General features: G+C 35.5%; 1 protein-coding gene across 1 annotated transcript; it reads right to left on the reverse strand.

Moving 5' to 3' along the window:
• Positions 1-2377: 2377 nt before the first annotated feature.
• Positions 2378-22248, reverse strand: LOC136029396 (uncharacterized). Its single transcript, XM_065707743.1, has 4 exons — positions 22089-22248; positions 14582-14705; positions 10970-11118; positions 2378-2897 (listed from the first exon to the last, which is right to left on the reverse strand). The coding sequence occupies exons 1-4, from the start codon at positions 22101-22103 to the stop codon at positions 2589-2591; spliced, it is 597 nt and encodes a 198-aa protein (XP_065563815.1). The 5' UTR covers positions 22104-22248; the 3' UTR covers positions 2378-2588.
• Between the last annotated feature and the right edge of the window lie 1566 nt (positions 22249-23814).

A 23814-nucleotide genomic window follows, 5' to 3' on the forward strand; every position in this document is an offset into this window, starting at 1 on the left:
AGGAGCGTTCTTCCTCCCCATTTGATTCCATGGTCTCCAATTGCCTTTCCTGTGCTCCTTAAGACGAAGTCCATCAAAATGATCCATATAAAGGGGGATAGAACACAACCCTGCTTAACTCCTGATTTAATACAAAACCAGTTGCTAACCTCATTTCCTACCTTAACCGCAGCAGTATTATTCTCGTACATAGCGCAAATCACTTTAATGTATTTTTCTGGTATACCATATAACGATAAGACCTTTGTTAACGCTGTTCTATCAACAGAATCGAAAGCTTGCTCATAATCGATAAAACTAAGGACCAAAGGTGTTTGACAACGAAGGGACTTCTCAATTATTAACCTAAGAGTGAAAACATGGTCGACTCATCCTCTACCTTTTCAAAAACCGCATTGTTCTTCCCTTAAAACTTTGTCTACCGCATGTCTCAGTCTAAAAAGTATCATATTACTCAGTAATTTGCTACCTACAGAGACCAGACTAATGCCTCGATAATTCCGACATTCACTCTTGTCACCTTTCTTATACAGTGGTTTAATTAAGGTTTTCCTAAAATCATTGGGTACTTCCCCTTTTTCAAAAATCATGTTCATAATCTTCAGTAGCTTATTCCTAACCTCAGAGCCACCATATTTAAGGAACTCATTAATCATACTATCAGCACCTGGGGCCTTATTATTTTTTAATCCTTCTAGTACTGTCGCTAATTCTTCCTCACTAAACAAATCTTCCTTCACATCCAAGGTATCACAAACTTTTTCATTTTCATCTATATCTTTTCCTGCAACTGTATCTCGGTTTAGCACATTTTCAAAATGTTCCACCCATCTTTCTTTAACTTTTTCCTTATCACTAATTGTGACCCCATTTCTATCTTTAACTGGGACTAGTCCGGATCGGCTACTCCCTTTCAATTTATTAACATGCCAGTATAATATTTTACTATTATGCCGTCTAGCCGCATCTTCCAGATCCTCAGCAATTTTATCCATCGCCTCCATTTCACATCTCCTTAGTTCATATTTTAATGCTTTCTCCACTTTCTTTACATTCCTTTTGTTTTCATACGACCTATCGCTCAGATAATTCTTATACAAACCCCTTCTACTCTCTATTAAACCTAAAGCTTTTTCACTAATATTCCTAGTTGCTGTCTTAGCACTCTTCCCTAGGACACCATCAGCAACTTCACAAATTGTTTTTCTGAAATTATTCCATCCATCTTCCACATTGTCAAATTTTAAACCCTCAAGTTTAGTACTCAACTGTTCCTGGAATTTTTTTCTCAAATTTTCATCCTGAAGTCTACCAACATCATAACTTTCCGGGAGGGAGTTACTCTTCCAAAATTTCAGCTTTAAATTAACCTTAGACACTACTAGATGGTGATCTTTACTTTTAACATCAATAACGGCACTCCTATACACCCTAGTATCTCTATAAGAAGTGACAACGTCTCCTTGTTGGGACTTCAAAAGTAAAAGGGGAAAGAATGGACCGAGGATGAGTTTAAAAACGTAAGTCCATTATCAGATTTTTTCTGCATACTCCTGGCGGCTTTGAAATACACACGCAATTTCCTGTTTTGCTATAAAGGAACTCGCATTTTCAAATTTATTATACTTTTCCCAAGTCAACACCTTTTAAGTCCACAGCATACAAATCACCAGCAGACAAAACTCTAGTAGCTCCCCATGCCACAATTTATCGCGTCTTAATTCTCAGCCACACAACTTTATGCATGAACATTTCTCCACCAAAATTCGTCTAGAAAAATTCTCCCCCTAGAAAAATTCCGATGGGTTCCTTTGTTCTACTTGGTTAATTACTCAACAACGATATTTTTTAATATTATTTTTTTATAGGAAGCTTAAACAATCAAGATTCTTTTCTGCTTTTCCATGGCTTTAAGTTTTGGTCCCCTTCTATGTTTTTAAAAATAGTAACCAAAAATAGAAATTGAGAAAATTAATTTAATGCAAAGCCCTTCATAAACTGACATCAATATATACATGGTTTAATTGTCGGCATACATTGGTTGAAACGGTTATTCCATTTAAAAGGGCATCGAGTGGTGTATTTAACTTGTCCGTACATCAGTAATGGAATCACTAAAGACAACCTTAACTTTTATAAGACCCCTCCTCAGAACATTTTACTCCAGGGGAGGGGTGAAAATATGCATACGCACTCTCTATAGAAAATTTTAACAGACTGCTATGATCTAACCCTGAGTTAATTATCCAATAATGAGAGTTTTTTCAATTCTTTTTTTTTTAGGAAGGTTAAACTATGAAGATTCTTCTCTACTTTTTCATGGCTTTAAACCGTAGTTCACTTTTTTGTTATTAAAAATAGTAATCAAAATCAGACATTGAGAAAATTGATTTATTGCAAAGCCCTTCATAAAGTGACATCAATATATGCATGATCTAATTTTCGACATACATAGGTCAAATAAGTTTGAGAAGTAAAATTAATATAGCATACAAAAAAGAGACCAAGAAGTAAATTGATAGGCAAAAATAAAAAATCAAAAAGAGAAAAAGCATTAATTGCTGTTGCTGCGTAAATATAATTGGATCCTAGTCCTCCTTTATCCTCTTTGGGATGTTCTCATTTACTTCGTTTGATTCTGGTGGGGAGATATTCGCACTTCCATTTGGTCCAACAGGAATATTCAAAACCATACCATCTGCAACCGCTGCTTCACCAATAGGTTCGGGTCTGAGTATCCCTTCTTCGACAACTTCGTTTGAACTGGTAGCAACCATTTTTTGACCGGATTCTTCACCTGTCGGTTCTGGTCTTTTATCTTCAAAATTTGACCTTTCATTTGTGTCTTCAGCCCCTAGAGGACTTGCTCTTTCACCTAATTCAGCTCTACCATTTTCCTGAAAAAGTGTTTTGTCTCTGAGCAAAATATAATAAGTACTATAATTCAATAAGTATAATAAGTGCTAAATCAACCATACAATCGTGTTAAAGACAAACTAGTTACAAAAAAACGTAAAACTCAAATCTGAATTATAAAGCTTGAGCGGGTTCATAGTAAATTTAGTTTTCAGTAAAGGTTATAACATGCTTTAGTATATGTATGTGCAGGGGAGGGGATGGCTCATGAATTCCTCATAGGATATAAACAGATTACTCTCATAATAACAATCATTACTTTCACAATTCGGTGCTTGGTACCGGTACCGCAAAGTATCGGTACCTAACCCTTTTTAGCGTAATCGGTCAAAGTACAGTCGACCTTCGTTACCAATGCCAGGCCTATTTGGATTTAAAATCAGGGTAGTAGCAAGCTAATTTTGGCATCCACCAAAACTTCTATAACGATTACGCCAACTGTTAATTTTATTGCACAGAAAATCGTTAGAGTAATTTAGACCACATGATTGATATTCTGATTATTGATTATATGATTGATATTGATGATTATTCTACCATACATGCAAAGTATCCTTGGGACCACTGTTTTCTAAAACCTTTACATTAGGAAAACAGAATATAATAGTATATATAGAAGATAAGATGAGACACATCTTTGTTAACTCATTATCCTCAGTAATTGATAAAGAGAAATAAATAAAGCAAAGTGTCGTTTACAAAAAGGAGTAATTTCCGTAGTAATTTCACCAAGGAAAAGAACAATTTTGAGACAAGTTTTGACCTTATTTCTAGGACACAACGATTAAACTATACATGTTTCTCAAAATCAGGAGAGGGATACGAAAACTATTAGGATATACTAGTAGAATCTGAGTATAATTGTCTTAGGTTTGCAATTATATGAAAATACACTACATGTAAACTCTTGATTATCTGCACGTAGAATACGTTATGAACATAAACTATAACAATAGTTTCTAATATGTGGCGTAATTGTATTACGATACACCGAATGTACGATTCAGAAAAAAAACCCAATAAATAAAAAAAGTAAACGATAGTAACGACAGCAAAAACACTACAATGTAATAATAAAAATAGTGTCATAATCTAATGTAAGGACAAATCTGCTAAAAATAATTTTGCGCTGACGTTTGGCTATTCTGTTGTATTTCGTATTATCTTATCCATGGATTTGCTTATCCACGGCAGCCAAGGTCCTTCACTTTCGCAAATAATCGATAGTTTACTTATTCCAATTCCAAAATCTAAAGTTTAGTTATAAAATTTAAAGACTATGAGCTTTTTCCCTGAGTAGCGTAGGCTCGTTTAAGTAAATGTGTTGTTAACCTATGACATTTGTCATATTCTTTTTTTTTCATTTCCTAGTATGCCGCATGACTTCAAAAGATCATTCAGGTTGGACAATCACCCTATCTTTATCTTAAACAAACTAAAGTCTATTGACTGATTTAAGCCTATAGTGAAAATCGTCAAGCATGAGACTGATAAGCATTTCAACCTCTTAGAAATGATTTGGTCACTCATATACGATGTAATTTAAATCATAAGAAGTTGGAATCATAAATAGCAACCAAAATCAGAAATTCAGAAAATTAATCTATTGTAAAGCCCTTTATGAAGTGAATATATGCTTGATCTAGTTTTCGACTTAAATAGGTCAGATGAGGTTGAATAGTAAAATTAATATAGCATGCAAATAAGGATCAAGAACTAAACTGATAGGCAAAAATAAAAATCAAAAAGAGAAAAAGCCTTAATTGATGTGTAAATATAACTAGATCCTAGTCCCCCTTCATCCTCTTTGGGATGTTCTCATTTACTTCGTTTGATTTTTGGGGGGAGATAATCGCTCTTCCATTATGTCTCATCATTGTATCACCAATCTTTATCCAAAACAAACTTAAGTATATTGACCGATCTAAACCTACTGTGAAAATCCTCAACCTTGGGACTGAAAAGTATATCAACTTATCTTAGAAATGATTTGGTCACTCATATGTGATGTAATTCAAATCATAAGAATGTGAACAAACCTTCGATTCAGGATGGAAAATCGTCCAGGATTTTCCCACATTAGTGAAAAATTAGATTGATGAAAAACTTGTTAGAATATATGAGAAAAAAATGATGGATCCAAGCATATCTGCAAAAGGGGGAAAATAACCCCGGAGTTTGGTCCATAGGTTTTCCCCCCTGAAAAATTGAAAGGCAAGTATAAAATACACTTTTTTCACGATTTCATTGAAGTCCAAGCAAAATTACCAAAATTCTGCACAAGTGTCGGATAAATATGGTTGGAATTAAAGCAGAATATGGAATGACGTTTGGATCACCGCATACTATCCTATCTGTTATATAAACGTCAATATAAGGCAACAGGGTCGTATCCAGGATTTTTTCCGGAAGAAGGGGGTTACAAAGGATTTTTCGGGAGGGGGTAAAAAACTTTAAAAACACATCAAAAATTCATTTATATTCATTTATATTACGTTTCTACGACTCTGAAAAGCCTTATTATAGAAAAGCATTATTATAATTATAAATGGGAATTTATAACAATGACTTAGAGAATAATTTAAGAGTGGGTAATTGTATGATATAGCCCCTACCTAATATCCTTTCAATATGTTTCTCCGACGCACAATCCTTATGAAATATACCTAAATATGATAAAAATATAATACTTTAGAAACAAATTTGGGCTATATTTTTGCACATTAGAGGGGGGAGGGGTAAAGTAAAGTGGGTTTGCATGCCTAATGTGTTTTAGGTACAATAATTCTGCATATTTTGAAGTAAGAATTGTTTTCCAACTTCACAGTGTCCGAATACTTTACCCACCCCCTAATGTTCAAATATCCAGCCCAAGTTATATAATTACCATCCATATAGTCACTTCACTTTGTCTTGTCTCACGCTTAGCTGAAAGATACTAACGAAAAAAAAGGATTCTATAATGCGTCAATGAAAGAACAACTTGAGCGGCCGGGGCTTTATCATACAAGTAATTAAGAGAATAACAGTGTAGGCTATAATTAAATAATTTTAAAAGGTTTTAATAATTTTGAGGAGATTATAGCTTAGTAAGCGATACAGCAATGCAAACCAAACTAATGTATTTTTAAACATGTATCGGATGTCAGTGGCGTCGTTGAGGGGGGGCAAGGGGAGGCAGTTAATCCCCCGCCCCAATAATTTCGAAAAAAACTACAATTTATTAAGTATCTTTAACTGTTTAAAAGCTCGTTTTTTAAGTGTCAAATTTGCTCTTTACTTTAAGCAGATAATTTTTTTTTAAATTAACCCTTGCTCTTTTTTAACACAAGGAAAATAGGGATCCATTACACCTCATAATATGTTCCAAATTAATACTTTTCCAAATATACTGCCTTTGAAACCTTATCATCGAGTAAAAATGTGACCCTGTTTCACCACTTTTGCTCAGGTCAATTTTTCCCCTGATATTTAAGGTGTTTTTACTTCCCAAAATAAACCAGTTCAAGATTAGAGTCTCTTGTTTTAAAACTTTTAAAAGTGGAAATAAACACACCCTCTACATTTACAAATAGGACAGAAATGGAATCACTGAAGAATAAGAAGGTCATTCAAAAAAAAGAAATCATAAAAAAAAGATAAGACTAGGTGCTTTTTGTAATGATATTCGTACGGTAACTAGATAGGTCAAATCAGTTGTAGTTTGGTCATGGAATTCGGTAGAGGGGAATCCACTCCAGCAATCATTTAATTGTTTTAATTTGTACTTCCAGTATTTAACTGAAACTCCGATTCTCTTATTTCTCGTTGAAATACCTAAAAAGCGATAGTTGTTGTCCTATTTCTTACGTTTGGGATTCACATACAAACCCAAAAATGTCGAACTGCCTCCATATATAATACGACATTAACTTTTTAGCATTTTCACTTTTCCAAATATTTCTTTTAATCAGCTTCAAAAAATTGACATAAATGTGGTAAGAATTATGACTGAAACTAGTTGCATTTCACACAACGCCAGCGCTACTTGTGGGGCATTTATCTCTCCATCAACATGCTGTACAAAATGTCTGCTGAGAATGGCATCAACTGAATTTAAACAAAATATGTACATTTTTATAATAATTTAGAAATTTTGCGAGCATGTATAAGCAGTACCAAGCCATTCTCTTTTTTATTGTCAGTCAGTTTTATCATGTAGCACAAGGAGACCAACCTTTGCTTGTGAAAGGAATTATGGACATAAAAATGATATTCAGTGTAACCCCCCTCCAGAAATATATACGCTCCATGCCCTGATTTACACAAGAAAACTCTTGTGCAGTTTTAATAGAATTCATTTTTTTCAAACAAAGATACAAAGGGGAAGGTAATTTCCAAACTCTAGGAGTCAACTATCCCTTCCAATTGGCATCCCTGGCAATTTTCATTTAATTTAAGGTTTCTTCCGCAATGATGCCAAGAATTGTTCCGATTTTTTAGATATTCTTTGTCAATCAATGCCGAACAGATAAGTAAATAATTCTAACTTTATTTTTCGAATACTTTTAAATTTGAAATGCGGTCGCTATTGAAATGTTGGGAAAATGTCACAATATAATGTTACACAGTCTGAGATAATACTTAGACTTATCCTGTATCTTTGCTTAGACAGCGCCATTGAGCTGCCTATAATTTTGTTTCGGCTTTATGTGACCCGATGATATTAATGCTATTTATTAATGTAAATCGGCGAACCCACAAAAAAAATTAATAAAAAATCATAAATAATATTTAAATAAAGCACATATATTAAAAGTTTAGTACAACAAATTAAATCTTACAGAGTCAAAATCCATTCAAAATTACGAGCAATTGAATAGCCAGATACCCGAAGCTATTAGAATAGAGTTTGGTTCTATTATGAAATTGAGTATCCTGTGCTGGGCGTGGGGGTTAGGGAAGTGAAGGGGGGATATGGACTGCGACATTAGTGGTGAATCTGGCTGAAAGAAAGCCGAATGTATACTACATTCACTTTCTCCCCCCCCAAAGCTTGTTTACGCTCTACTACTATCGTCTACAGCAGCTCATTGCAGACAATTTTAGTGAAAGCCAAGCACCAGGACTTACATTTATGATATTTAATGTGTGTTTATTGTTTATAATGTATTGCGTGATGTTTTTAAATTCACCAAGTAGTGAGTTTGTCAAATAGTTACTTTTCTTTACTACCGCTTGATTAGTACCTACTTCAATAGCACCCCCTCTTGTCCCCTCCCCCAATAAAAATAATGTAGCTACGCCCCTGTTGGATGTGTCAAACGTAAAGGTCTTCACATATTAAAATAGTGCCAAATTTTCTTTTGGCCAGAGTGCTTATTCTACATCATATAGGTTGCTCCCCTCCTCAATACCTCGCTCTTCACGCTAAAGCTTTTAGTACTTTTAGCATAAAGAGCACAGTATTGAGGAGGGAGGGGAATCCCTCCACATGAAAATTCCCCCTTCCCCTCCTTCAAATTTCTTGCAGAAGATTAAGTCTGAAAAATTCTGCGTAGCAAACTTTCATTTGAAAAAAACTTCAAGTTCTAACGGCTTTCCCAATCACTCCGGTAATCTCCCTTTCCATAGAAAATATTTCCCGGAGATCCAAACACACTGAAAATTTCCCCCAGACAATTCTCCCGAAACATCTCCAGATGCAAAATTTTGTAGGCAAAAAGAATTTCGTATAGAAATCCTGTCAAATCCGCCTGGAAAGTTTACCCTGAAAATTTCCCTCCATATGGAAAGTTATCCCCATGAAAACCGATTCCAACACGAAATCCCCCCTCTCCCAAAAAATTCTTTATACTTCCCAATAAGGTATATTATATGTAAACAATGGGCAAATTTTATAACTTAAAAACCCATCATCAGGGGCTGAGGGGCATACTATCTCCAAAAGTATAGTTTTGGGACTTATCAACTATGTTGAACAAAATGGCCACAAAATTTCGATCAAATAATTTTTGGGAAAAAAGGGGCGTGGGAGGGGGGCTCTTTGCCCTCCAATAATTTGGGTCATTAAAAAGTGAACTAGAACTTTTAATTTCCGTTCAAATGAACCTTCTGCCGATGTTGTAGGATCATTCATCCGATACGATCACCCCTGAAAAAAAACACGCATCTGTGATCTTTCTTCTGACAAAAAATACGAATTTCTTATTTTTACAAATGGAGCTTGAAACCTCTACAATAGGATTCTCTGATACGATGAATCTGATGGGGTAATATAATTTTTATTATAGATCTTATTGAATTTTAGGGCTGTTTTCCCCTTTTTCGAAAACAAGGCAAATTTCTCAGGCTCGTATCACGTTAGTAATACTAAGATTAATGAATTTTACATTTTTGGAATCAGCATAACAAGCCGATTCATTTTATATCTATTGATATCAAATTCCATTTTTTGAATTTCGGTTACTATTAAGCCATGTCGCTCCTTATTTACCACGAACTGTTTGAAAACCCATTGACAGGGTAAAAAAAAATGAGTGTATATACTAATTCTTAGTTTTGATTACAATTATCACAACGCGTTACATAGATTTTCCATAGTTAGAATTGATTTAATGGATTTAAGGCAGAACCATATATTTATAACATTAAAGACTAAAAATTAGCAAATGGAAAGCAAAGCTCAAAAATTTGGCAGTATGCCATTCAGAACTAATAGAAAGGTAGGTGTGACAACTGGTAAATTCTGGGAAATACGAAAAGAACTGGAATAAATCCTTACCCGAAAATGTTTGAATTTATCTAGTAAAAGTTCTTGTCTACTCTAAAAGAAATGGGCGCTAGAAAAATAGGATTAAGTTTTTGAATATCACATAAAAAGCTGCATTAGAAGCTAATCACAAATTATAAAACCTTTGTTCTCTTCTCTCGAATTGTCAAGGGGTTTGTTATAATATTATTTTCGAAAATTATTATAAATATACGCTATTTTAGCATTTCTTTTAATTTCATCACTGCTCCCATAGCGTTGTGCTGATGCCATTTTTTGGCAATGCTTTTCTCTCTATTTCGTGTTGTTATTTTAATTTATATATTTCAAAATAAGTACAAAGCATTATTTTCACAAGTGCAAGAGGTCATTTTTCTTTCGAACGTATATATCTTCTTATAGCGAATTTTTCTGTAGCTTTCAGTGGCACCTATCCTGAAAAATATAGCAGACAATTTTCGATTTTCGAATACCCCCCCCCCCCCTCCAAAAGTTTTTTTTTCAAAAAATAGGTGATGACATCCTGCTTTTTTATATTATTTTCTTCAACACCAATAAAGAAATTCTTCAAAATCTAGAGACTTCCCACCAATAGGTGGCCCAGGTACTTTTTCTTTTTCCTTACATGCTTTCACCAAAAAAAAATTATTTCTCAAAATCTAGGAAATGCCATCCTTTCTTATTTTATTCTTTAATACAAAGATGAAAATTTTTCATAATCTAGGGACCTCCCATCAATTGATGTCCCAAATACCTTTCTTTTTTCTTTTATGTGTTCATGCACCAAGAGTGATAAAAATAAAATTAAGAAAAAACTCCACTTAATCCAGAAAATAATTGGATATAGTGATCTTATCTAAAGGTCACAAGCAACAAATTTAGAATCTTTTACAAGCTAATTTTGATATTTTTCACCGTATGTACATTAAACATAAAGACACGAAATGATGTTTTATAAACTCTACCCTGTGACAAGGGGTTTTAGAAGTAAACCTATTTCAGGATCTGTCTATGGAAGGAAAACAAATCAAGGGCACTAAGAGATCTCACTTCCGAGTTTATGGCCTTTATGAACAAATATACGCAAAATGAGAGCATCAGACCTGTACCTCACTCATAAGGCCAATTTTAAACAATTCTTCCACATTTTTTACGATTTTTTCATGTTCCTAACATAAATTGTCAGTATTTTGTTCTTGGGTTCTAATTTGAACTCCCTCTCCTCACCCAAAGACAAACTCGTGCGAATACAAATGCTTTCATTTAAAGCACCTTTGATAAGACAAATGTCTTTACTCTCACCTCTTCAGCTGTACTGAAACTATGTGGTATATCTCTTCCAGAACTCCATTCATCTTCTTCTTCGATGAGCCGTTTCTTTGCCAGATTATAATATTTGATAAGACTTTCCTCCTCTGCTTCTGCAATATTTACACAATAGTTGGGTCTTCCTCAAAAAACATTTGTATTATAATATTGACAAAAAAAAACCTTTCCAGGGACCAGCATATACAGAGGACAAAGAAATATCTGAAACGTGGAGTCTCAAGACAATGGGCTGAACTGAAACAATACCAAGTTAAAACTCGATATTTTGCTTCTGTAAGCCGTGATATTTATCGTGAAATCACAGAATAAAAACAAGCAGTTTTACAGGTTAGAGAATTTCATCACTAAGAGATCAAGCATCCTTAATTCAGGAAATGCTCCTTTCTATCAACGTTCTTACACTGACTACATTTCAGGAGATGAACTCCACTATGTCTTGCCAGTGACAAACTACTAGAAACATCTAATAATAAATAAAACATTTACACGAACGCCAAATTCTTGATTTACCATTTCGGCCGTTAATCGTTATATCAATCAATGACAATACTGGCGTTTATAATAATAATTATAATTTTATTTATTCATCCACAATGCATATCGAAATGACATACAGTGGAGTAAAACATTGAGAAAACAAAAAAAGCGGAAAAGACATTCACAGCAATAAAATCATACAATACCCCATAAAAAGAAGATATAAATTAGCTAAATCCTGCGATTTTAATAACAAAATGGGAACAATAAAAAAGGAACTAGAACAAGGAAATATTTTTTTTTCCAAACTTGGTCGGCAAACGCAGCAGTTTTGCCGGCTCCTGCCGCGACTTTACGATTGACACCACACTTTTCCATTCAGTTTAATCAAGAACATAGAAATACTAATATACTATCTAATGAAATTTCAATATAGGCTGGTAATTTCAGCGGTCTTACTGACTTGTGTCGTGACTTTACGTGCCAATTTTTTTCATTCGGATAAATAAAGAATATGAAAATACTGACATGACGTGTACAGTAACCTCCATCACTGTCGGTAAATGTAACGGTTGTACCAACTCATACAGTGATTTTACGGACTGAACTACTATTTTTTATTCAGTTAAATAAAGAACACGAAAATAATGACATGACATCTACAAAATCTCAGTCTAATACTGACATGACTTGTACCGTAATCTCCATCTCGTTCAGTAAATGTAACGGTTGTACCAACTCGTGCTACAAAATCTCAATAATGAAAATCTTGATTGGTAAATGCAGCGGTTTTACCAACACATGCCCTGACTTTACGGATGGCGCCAAAATTTTCATTCGGTCAAATGAAGAACACGAAAATACTAACATGACATCTTCCAAGATTCTGATTACAGTCAGTAAATGGACCGATTTTACTGACTGGGAAGAATGGGCGAAAACCCCATTCGGTAAAAACTAGTACCAGTTACTTCCAAGGCGTTTAGGTCACAGTCACGTTTTCTAACAGGATAGGTGGTTAGTATATTATGAACTGTGGGGGGGCAAAGAGAGCCGCGCTCAACAAAGGGGAACAAACGTCTCATGTTTCGCATTCGAAGAGAGCCACTGTGCTCTCAAGTTTCGCATTCGAAACGGACATTATTCTCCCCCCTCCCCCCTTCCCAGATATTTTGGCTAGTAACGTCCCTGGTACTCTTCAGCAGATTGCATACTGCTTATAAGATCCTCAGGCACCACCAAGATGACAAAAAAATAAAAATAATAATCAATGGAGAAAGGAAATTATTGAGCTTTGTGGTTTTAGTGGATTAATGACTGAAAATAGTCGTTTTGGCCTCAACAAGAAGTGCGACGAGTGTACGTTTAAGTAGAAAAAGCTTAGCATTAAAGATTATTTTTTGCCTGATAAAAGGCTCCACCTGAAGATTTGAGCACGGAGCCACTTCATATAGAGGGCTCTGACAATTTCCAATTAGTTGCTTACAAGTTTTAAACCATTAGTAGGGCATACCGTCGAACGCAGCCAAGTCATGACATATAAACGGAGGACAGGAGGGTTTGATTCTGACTTTTAAGAATGAATTTCTCCTAAAATCCTAGACATACACGGGACAGATCGAGTTTCAAACGGGGAGATTCGAATAATGATCAAACCAGCTACTTATACCGGATATCATCCGACATCATCGGTGGAAATATCTAGGCTAAAATATCTAGGCCAAATAACTAGAACTCCTTATGCCTCCTTCAACTGACAACCTGTAGGATCAAAAAAGGTAGGTCGTCCTAAGAACACACTATGACAAACATACCAGTCAAATCTCCGTAGCCCAAATGAGTTCCTACAAAACGAGTGGGAAAGCAGCAGGAGGATACCGAGGCGACGGAAAATACTAGCCGACGCCCTAGCTGCCTCAGGAGGACCAGGAGAAGCTAAGGTCTAAGGTAAGGGTATACCAATAATTAAATTTGTTCTAATACAAACCATTGCAAGTCCAATGTAATTGCTAATAGTTCGTTTTAGATTTCAAAATGTATCGTCTTTACAAAAGGGCCTAGCGTTTCAAAAGCATTCTTCAGTGCGGCATCAAGACGAACAACTGACGAAATGCTATAGCACGGTCAATTAGCAGCTCGGAAGATGAAATTACATCAAAATCTACCTCATAAAATTTACATTCATTTTACATACAAGTTTACCATTAAATTTCGGCTCTTTATCAGCGAATATATATTAATCCTCATAGAATTTATTTTTCCGACGCTGAAGTACGAACATTTAAGATAGCAACTGAATTTACTACCAGAAAAACTACAGCTAGAGAAATGTAAAGAATTATAGATACTTCGTTTACGGAAATATATGATAGATAGTTGAGACATTGACATAAAAAATGGGAAAAGAAAATTGTCGATTATAAAAAAAAACTCTCCGTTTTTTTTTTTTAACACGAGAATTTTGGAATTTCATAGAAATATGACATTGACCATAACATTAATAAACAGCAAAATTATCTTATTTTCAGGGACTTGATAGTAATTTTTCACCCTTACAGTGGCTAACTTAACCCTTGAAATGGACATATAACTGGAAGGATAGATTACGAAGAATCTTCCTTAGAGGAAGAAGATCAGGAGCTATTATAAATAATATTAAAAGAGGAGATAGAAGGGGGAATAAATATATCTCACAGATATTTAGACCCTGAGCGATATTGGTATGTCCAGCACAATATACACTAATTTGAAGGGAAGTTTTATGCAAACTGAAGAATTTTTAATTCAAGGTGCAAAGGTTTACTTTTCAGCTGTTTTTTTCTTTTTCTTTCTTTTATTAATACGACTCTAGAGGAAACGAGAAAGAGGGTTGAAATAGGTTCTTAGTTATTTAGGTACTTTTTTTGCAATGAGGATACTTCTGTATCTATATGCGAGTAATTTTTTAATCAGGAAGATTTGACCAGCTTTGTAAAGCCCTATGCAAAATCTTACTAGAAGATCCAAAAGCAGATTTTCTTTTTTATTCATTTATTAGATAAAAGGATATCAAATAATACGTAATATTAAAAAAGAAAATATACAAAATTCTTAGTCAAGTCTACTCACTTTCTCTGTCACTACTGTCACTAGAAGCATCGGTTGAGTCTCCTACCGGGAAGTAGCAGGTCAGACACTGCTGGTAGAATTCTTCATCCTGATCCATAAAAACACAGAAAACAATCTGGTCAAACTAAAAAAAAAAAAAAAAAAGAGATTCAGAACAAAGAGAAGCAAAAAACTTTGCACACAGGTTTTTGGTCCTCTTGAGGAATTATACCCCAGATAACAAGATAGAATCGCACTGAACGCTTATTTGTTACTCTTTTAATTCGGGTAATAACAGCTAAACTAACAATTCAACAATTAATGTTTATTTTTGAGATAATAAAAATAGGAAAATGAAATACAATATAATAATGAAAGGTATTTGAAAAATAACTTTTTTTAATGTCATTGAAAAAATCTAGCCCCCCCCCCCTAGATTTTGAAAAACAGGAGAGTGGGGATTAAAAAAAAATCTACGAATATTCAGACATTCAAACATTTTTTTCGAAAGAATGAAAAAATTTCTTCGTATCGCACAGCCAATAGACGGCATTGCGATATTTCGAATGCAACCTCAGAATTTCTACTTTTTACAATCAACTTTGATTCTAGCCATGAAAAATCTATGTGTGGCACTTTGATATGTGGTGCCATAACAAGAAAACGTGAATTCATAAATGGAAAGATTAGCGCTTCCAGCCTAGAATATTAATATCATAACAAACTTAATTCAAGTGCAATGAAACTTTCAAAGTTTATATCACCAACCACGAGACATGAACTTCGTCAAATCTGAACTTGAAATCTGAACACATCGCTACCACGTGCAGAATCCACCACGATGAAGTAAATAGAAAATTGTGACACCGGTCATTTTTTACCAAATTAGGCAGCAAAATCTTTTATACTGTCTACCGGATATTCCTATGTAAGTCGTATAGCTGGAACATTCTTGTTAAATAAGACTAAAGCAGACACATGATTAATAAATAATTACAGTATTTCAGAATTAAGGTATATGATCCTTCTTAAATAAATAATTTGGTGACAAGAATGCACCTGTAACTTGCACCAAAAGAACATGACACATATATTATTGTATTCATTAATCCCACATCTAACCATTTACCACGTAACGATTAGGATGTTACTTAGACTTTTTGTTGCGGAGGAAATATAAACTTGACAAAAAAAGAAAAAAGGAATAATGTCCCTTTTTAAACAACTTTTCAATAATACTCAACATATTTTCAATCTAAAAGTATATCAATTTTTATTGTTCAATCGGTATGATTGAGACAACATGTGGGGTCATGAACTCTTCATCGCCCCATCTCCCTCTCCCTCCCTTTTTTGCAGGAATACAGGCATGCTTCCCGTTGTTTGAAGCGAAATTCCGTAAGGATTTTTAATCTACGAAAAATTAAGCAAATCTATATTAATGAAAAAATTCATTAATCTATATATCAATGGATAGATAAAGTGGGTCCATGGCCAGTCCAATTACTTCCTGCCTTTCCATCACCAGGTTTTAATCAGAAAGGTAGGCATACTGTACCTCGACTAAACTAGAATAGCGAAAAGGATTTTAAATGGCATGATAGAGAACCAGAGAAGGCCATAGCTCATCCAATACCCAAGCAGAACTTGTAGCAAACAAGCAGGCCTTTTGCATTCTTTTTTAACCAAAATTATGCAACAATTTCAAATGTTTACGACTTGAGAAAAAGGTGGGACCATGACTTCTCAAATATCCCCCGCTCCTTCCATCTCAAAATTTTTAGAGAAAGGTAGGTATGTTGCCAGAAGCAAAGTCAAGCAACGATATTCACTCTGTGTTATGGAAACACAGAGTGGGGCTCTGTCCTTTCAACACTCCTCCTCACTCTTTGCAATGCTAACTTTTGAGCTGAATGTTAGGCATTTTGCACCTTGTATATTAGAATAACACAAGGACTTACAACCTCTATGAATAGTGAACCACAGAGGGAAAGCTGCACCATGAATACCCCTAATTCTCCCATCTTCAATTTTTAAGAGGAAAAGGAAGGTATGTTCCACCTTGTTTAAATCAAAAATGTACAAGCTGCACTATGTGTCTCATAAAAAGGGCCCATGGCCCCTCGGTCACCCCTCCTCCTCCTCTCGTCACCACTGTTAAGTAGAAAACTAGGCATGTTGCCCCATTCAAAACAAACTAATCCAATAATTTCCGACCTGTACAGTATGAGGGACAAAGTAAGCATTTGGCCCCTTCTAGACCACATCAGATATATCAGAGATGTATCCCCTTTCTACTACCTACAATAAACTTGAAACTAATGGGGCAAACAATTTTAAGCCAAGGGCGCAGAGCCGATTGAGGCGTCCGTCCCTTCACCTACCTTCTGCCTAAAGTATCCGCATCTACTTAATATTTGACAGGAAGATATCTACAGCCAAGAAGACTTGGACCAATGAACTTTATATCTGTGAACTTTACAGCCCAGGAGCTAGTCGACTTTTCTGATGCATTTCAGGGTAGTGACATATGACTCCGTGCACATGGATATGAATAACAATGTGGCGCAAACGTGTAATTTCGCAATTATTAGTAAAGCATTCATTTAGCAACCACTCGGTGAAAGACATATAATCATTTTTTACCATGTTTTACATATGAAACAGTTAATAGGAGATGTATTTTGGGGCAAATTAACGCAGTCTTAGCTTGCATATGCTATAATTTTAGGAATAAAAACATAGACCTTGTTAGGTTTTTGTGTTTTAAGGCAAAACAACAAAAATTAGCTCGCTTTATAAATACCATTTACTGAGTGACAAGAAGTACAAAATAAAGATGGTTTTAAAAAACATAGTGTGTTTTAAGACCATTATTGAGGTATGTGGTACCATTTTTCTTTTCTTTGGGAAGAAATTCTTCATGAGATATACCCTTTTTATGATCCTGAGGGGTTGACAACTACTGCATTTGATCTTTGGTGATGAAACAAAATTAAAAACAGTTTTGTCTACGAGGCTGACCGAAGGTCAGTGCAATACTTCATGTTACCCTAGCAACTCAAATCGAGTTTTACATAACTTTGATAATCCACCTCTAAGAAAGCATTTTTATTTTGAATTATAAAATTTTAGGATTAGCCTTAATAGAGCATAAAAAAAACAAAAAACTAAAAATACAGAGGAAAAAAATGTTTCTATCACCCACAAAGTGAATTAAGCTTCGACCCTCTGTCTCCAAAGAGTAGCAGTCATTTCTGCTAGATGCACCGGTGTCAAGAACTTAGAACTTCTTCCGATAAAGATAGTACCGAGCTCGGATTCCAAAAAAAATTAGCTAAGACACTAGCTCCTCCTTTCCACAAAGTTTATTAGGCATCGAACCTCCTTTAGTAGTAGACGTATCGACGATATGAATCTAGGGACCCCTTCCTGTTCCCCTACTAAAGACGAATTATGTCTGGGCACCAAAAACGCCCAAATAATACATTTAAACTTACCATACACAAGGTTTGATTGGGACTTAATAGTCCCTATTGTAAGACCCAATGATCCAAAAAAGTAAACAGACCCCCCCCCTCCACAACCGTTTGATCCTGGTTGGACCTCCACCAAAGTAAAACCAGGACACTTACTCTTACTTCCTACAAAGTTTGATTCATATCTGACAATCCCATGTGTAGTTGCCCTTATGACGGCGAGAATTTAGGGGTTCAATTTTTTTCTCCCCTGCACTAATAAGTTCGGATCTGAGTCCTTAAAGGAGAGAGCTTGGACAGCACCGCTTAGTTTTCTCCTGTTTTGGTTGAGGGGCAATAATCCCTTCTAGAAAATGTACAAGTAACAAGATTCCAGACTCCCTTCCTTTCATCTCAGAACCAAATCCAGATGAAATTGCTTCTACACCCGAGTTTTACGAATATAAAATTTTAGACAGTTCGGTAAAATAAAAAATCAGAGGCAGCGCAGTATCGTTGCCAAAGTAAAGACCCATGTCAGATGCCACAGCAATCTATGTTGAGGAGGAGAATCTTTGATTTTTATCGTCATTTCAATTCCTCATATAAGAACTTAAAACAAAATTTGGTGGGAACTAAGAGGAAATACCTTTTCAGACTGGGACCCAATCCAAACTGTGTGGGGGAGGGAAAAAGGAGATTCTTTGATTCAAGTCATAAATAACTTCAATCCAAGATTTGCCAGATCCCAACACGCCTGGCAAGAAATAACAGCTTTTGTTCAACCTTAAGCCTTTTTTGGAGCTAATGATTGGTTCTGCCTCTGAGGCAAAGGAAGAATGGGGGCCAATATATTACTATCATAAGCCTTTCTACCAGAAAAGCAGGGTTCCTACTAGATCTTGATACTGAAAATATGACTTTTCAACTTAAAATATATGCTTTTTCTGAGTCAATGATGAACCTAGTCATGACTGAACCACCTAAAAAACTGTTGCCGATCGACAAAGAGTAGAAATCACTGATCCCTTCAATGGTCTGAATATTCTTTATTTTTCTTAGGCAGAATCAACTGCTTTAGCCTTTATTTCAAATTTACTGCAGGTAACAATTACTTCTCTACTTTGCTTGTTTCGTTTGGCAAAATAAGACAAAACCAAAAATGCTTTTCGCTTATTCATTTGGTTCTGAATGAGGTTAACCTTTTCCTTCCTCTTCACGCATTTTCCCGCGACACAAAGACTCATTTATACTTTAATTAAGGCCAAAGTTATTTGGCTTATGAATAATTCCATCTTTGATATGATGGTTGCAGCTATACTCTCGTCAACTATATCTATTAGTTCGGCCAGTCGGATTTCAAATAAACATAGTAGCGATAAGCAGCCAAGACTTTTGTTGTACCTCTATTTAGTTCGAGTCGAAACTTATAGACGCTACAGCTTGTGGTGCTCCATAGCTGTGACTCGTGGAGCAACAGTTCACGAAGGTCTAGTTTACTATAGTTTTGGCCAAGCCAGAATCTATTTCAAAAAGGAATCTATGGGGATAGACGAAAGTCCTTATATTACTTTACTTAAAAATTCATTCAAAATACACCAGAAAATGAGAAAATAAACGTAAATACTTGTTTTAGAATTTTGACTGGCTGTTGCAACAACGAATAAATGATCCACAAAATAATGGTGCAAGTATTCGCTTTGGCTCTGTTCTTAAATGTTTTGGAGGCAAAGTACAGAGGCCCAAAAAAAGTAAAGTCATGTTGAATTAAGAACCCTTTTGACTTTACTTATGGGAGGGTTGGTCTTCTAATTGTAGATTTTTCATCAGGGTTATCTTTTTTTCTTCGTAATTTAGCTGTTTTAGTAATCTTTTTATCTATTGTTTACTTTTTTTGCCCTATTTCTAGTCATACACCCCCATCTTTCTATTCTGATGTTGGGTGTTTTTTCGTATGTTGATACTCGTTCTTGCACTGAAGACAGCTTCATGGAGATACGTTTCGAAAAACCCTCGTTCTTTTGTAATTTGTTCACTGACTGCACGGTTTTTATGTTTTATTTCCATCAAAAGAGAGATAGGCAGAACATTTTGAGAATGTGCTGAACCAAGATAGAATTGCATGAAAAGATATAAAGGAAAATGAATTTTTTTTATATTTTGGAGGTGAAGGAAGATTTTTTTTTATCAGAAAGAACTAGTGACAGTACTAAAAGGATTAAAAAATAATAAGGCCTCAAGTGTTGATAGTGTGGTAAATCAGTTTCTTAAATATGGTGGCTCTGAGGATAGAAATAAGTTAATGAAGATTATGAATATGATTTTTTGAAAAGAGGAAGTATCTAGCCGATTCAAAAAAAACAAAAAAAAACTATTAAACCACTGTATAAGAAAGGCGGTAAGAGTGAGTGTGGTAACTATCAAGGCATTAGGCGGCTCTCTACAGGTAGTAAATTACTTAGTAATATGATACTTTTTAGACCAAGAGATGCTGTAGACAAAGCTATAAGAGAAAAACAGTGTGGTTTTGGAAAGGGTAGAAAATGTGTCGACCAAATTTTCACTCTTAGGTTAATAATTGAGAAGTGTTTGAGTTATCAAACACCTTTAGTCCTCAGATTTATAGATAATGAGCAAGCGTTCGATTCTGTCGATAGATTAACGTTAGTGAAGGTCTTATCCTTGTATGGTATACCAGACAAATACATTAAACTGATTAGTGCTATGTACGAGAATAACACTGCTGCGATTGAAGTAGGTAATGAGATTAGCAGCTAGTTTCGTATTAATTCAGGAGTTAACCGGTTGTGTTCTATTCCCCTTTAAATGGATGATTTTGATGGAATTTCTTTTAAAAAGCGCAGGGAAGGCAATGGGAGAACACGAAATCAAATGAGGAGGAAAAACTTTCCTGGGTTTAGATTATGCTGATGATTTAAGTCTGGTAGTTCCTCGACACGCCTTCGTTGACGTAAATTGCACATTCCTAATCTGGCCCTTTCTCTTTGAACCGCAAGCCTGGTTATCATACCTAGATGAAAGTTTGAGCAAAATGAACGAACCTTTGGAGGTTTTGCGAGTTCAAGGTACTAGAATAGGTTTAGAAATTAATGTTAAGAAGACTAAGTCACTTAAGGCTTGGAATAAGTGAACATGAAAACGAGCCGTTGGGTAACAAAATATTTATCGGGCGGACAGCTTTATTTACCTTGGTAGTTTTTTAAGTAAAGACGATAGGAGCAGTAAAGATGTTAAAAGTAGAATAGCCAGGGCTCAGGGTGTTTTTTCACAGTTGAAAAAAGTTTGGAGGAATAGGAAGATAAGTCTCCAAACCAGGATTAGAATATTGGAAGCTACATTGATGACTGTGGTCAAATATGGTTCTAATGCACGGGGATCCAAAAATTTAAAATTTAAGGAAAATTAGAATTTCTTAGGAGGGTGTAAAGAGGGATGCTTTGAATAAATTGGGATGGAGGAGGAGCGTGCGTCGCTGTGTTGGCCTTAGGCGGCTTGGTGCTGGGGTTAGTTGTTAGTAGTAGCAGTACTGCCTTCAAAAAAGGAAAAGGCCCGATAAAGCATTGTTTTTAAGTTTATTTATTTACTTAATGTGGTCTTTGATACATGTGTTTTACATTATTGTTGCAAGTTTTTCCGCCTGAAAAAAGCAACAAAACATAAAACTCCAAGTCCCTTCATTCCCCCCTCCCCCAAGAACGAAATAACTATCTGAAAGTTTCAGTTCTATCCTCCTTTGGTGAGACAAAAACTGGTCTTGATTATCAAATAACGCATAAAATTCGTTACCATTCAATGAATTCCTGCTGAAAGTGTGTAATCTCTATAACGGGATATACTCGTTTGCCTTTAGGCATCAGGCATATAAGCAGAAGTAATGTAAATGATCTCTAGTTAGCATCCAAAAACCAACTTACTCTGATTTTAAAAGTACCCCGCAGAAACCTTTGCCCGCTTTATGACACCATGTTATCGTTTTCAGATTAATGATGTGCTATGCGCAGATACATACTAAATACATTAAGTTAAATTAAACATGAAGAAAAACTTACCTTTTCTGAGTACATTTCAAGAACAGCTCGAGCACACGACACTGCTATTTGAGCTGCTCGGTCATTAGGGAATCCATAAATTCCTGTAGCTATACAACAAAACGCCTGAATGAAAATGAGATAAAACAGACTATTAGATAGACGTACAAATGAGCGCCATAAGCTGGTTACTAATGTCTATCTTGGAGACATTTCAGTATATCAAAGGATAAATCCAATAAAGAGTTTTATGAATATAAACACATTTTTACAGTCGTAAAATTCGAAAAAAAAAGAAAATCAAACTCAATAAGATGAATAAGCCTCCAAAATCTTTCCCTCTTCCTCGCCTACTACTGTTAGACCGAGAAACAGACGCCTGACATCATGAAAGTATGTCATGACAGTGAAAAACGTCAACGTAATAAAACATATATGATGATAAATCAGTGTGACCTAAATTCCAATATATTGTAGTGTTATCTCAAAGCATGAAGTGGCAACATCTTATTGAAAAGTAATTTAACAAGAGCTAAGAGCTCATATGGCGCTTGTGACGAGGTCGGAAGAGCCAAGAGCCAAGAGCTCATATTCTAATAATAGAATCAATAATTGTAAGCATCAATAGATTGATTTAAAAGGAAAATCAGAGGTTTAATGCCGGTCGGGATTTATAATAAGAGCTCTGAGACACGAGGACATTCTAAATATCAAGATTCATTAAGATCCGATCACCCACTCGTAAGTTAAAAATGCATCATTTTTTTCTCATTTTTCCTCTCCCTTCAGCTCCCCAGATGGTCGAATCGGGGAAAACGACTTTATCAAGTCAATTTGTGCAGGTCCCTGACACGCCTACCAATTTTCGTCGTCCTAGCACTTCCAGAAGCACCAAACTTGACAAAGCACTGGACCCACCCCCCTAACTCCCCCAAAGAGAGCGCATCCAGTCCAGTTACGTCAATCACATATCTACGACATTTGCTTATTCTACCACCAATTTTCATCCAGATCTCTCCACTCTAAGCGTTTTCCAAGATTTCCGGTTTCCCCCTCCAGTTCCCCCCAATGTCACCAGATCTGGTCGGAATTTAATATAAGAGCTCTGAGACATAAGGTCCTTCCAAATATCAAATTTCATTAAGATCCGGCCAACCGTCCTTAAGTTAAAATACCTCAATTTTTCTAATTTTTCCAAATTAGCGCCCCCTCCAAATCCCTCAAAGGGAGTGAATCCGTTCCAATTATGTCAATCACGTATCTAGACCTTGTGCTTATTCTTCCCATTAAGTTTCATCCTGATCTCTCCACTCTAAGCGTTTCCCAAGATTTCCGGTTTCCAAGATTTCTGTTTCCCCCCTCCCCCGGGCCCGATTCCCCCCTTATGTCCCAGGATCCGATTAGAATTGAAAGTGGAGCATTTGAGACATAAGATCTTTCTAAATACCAAGTTTCATTAAGATCTGATCATCCATTCGTAAGATAAAGATACCCCAATTTTCACGTTTTCCAAGATTTCCGGTTCTCCCTGCCCCAACTGCCCCCAATGACAACGGATCCAGTTGGGATCCGTAATAGTCGTTTTCCTGATTCGACCATCTGGGGGGGAGTGGGGGGCGGTTAATTCGGAAAAATTATAAAAAAGAGGCGTTTTTAACTTACGAACGGATGATTGGATCTCAATGAAATTTCATATTTAGAAGGATAGCGTGTCTCAGAGCTCTTATTTTAAATCCCGACCGGATCC

This window comes from Artemia franciscana, chromosome 7 (assembly GCF_032884065.1).
Source record: "Artemia franciscana chromosome 7, ASM3288406v1, whole genome shotgun sequence".
In the NCBI taxonomy this organism is placed as follows: Eukaryota; Metazoa; Arthropoda; class Branchiopoda; order Anostraca; family Artemiidae; genus Artemia; species Artemia franciscana.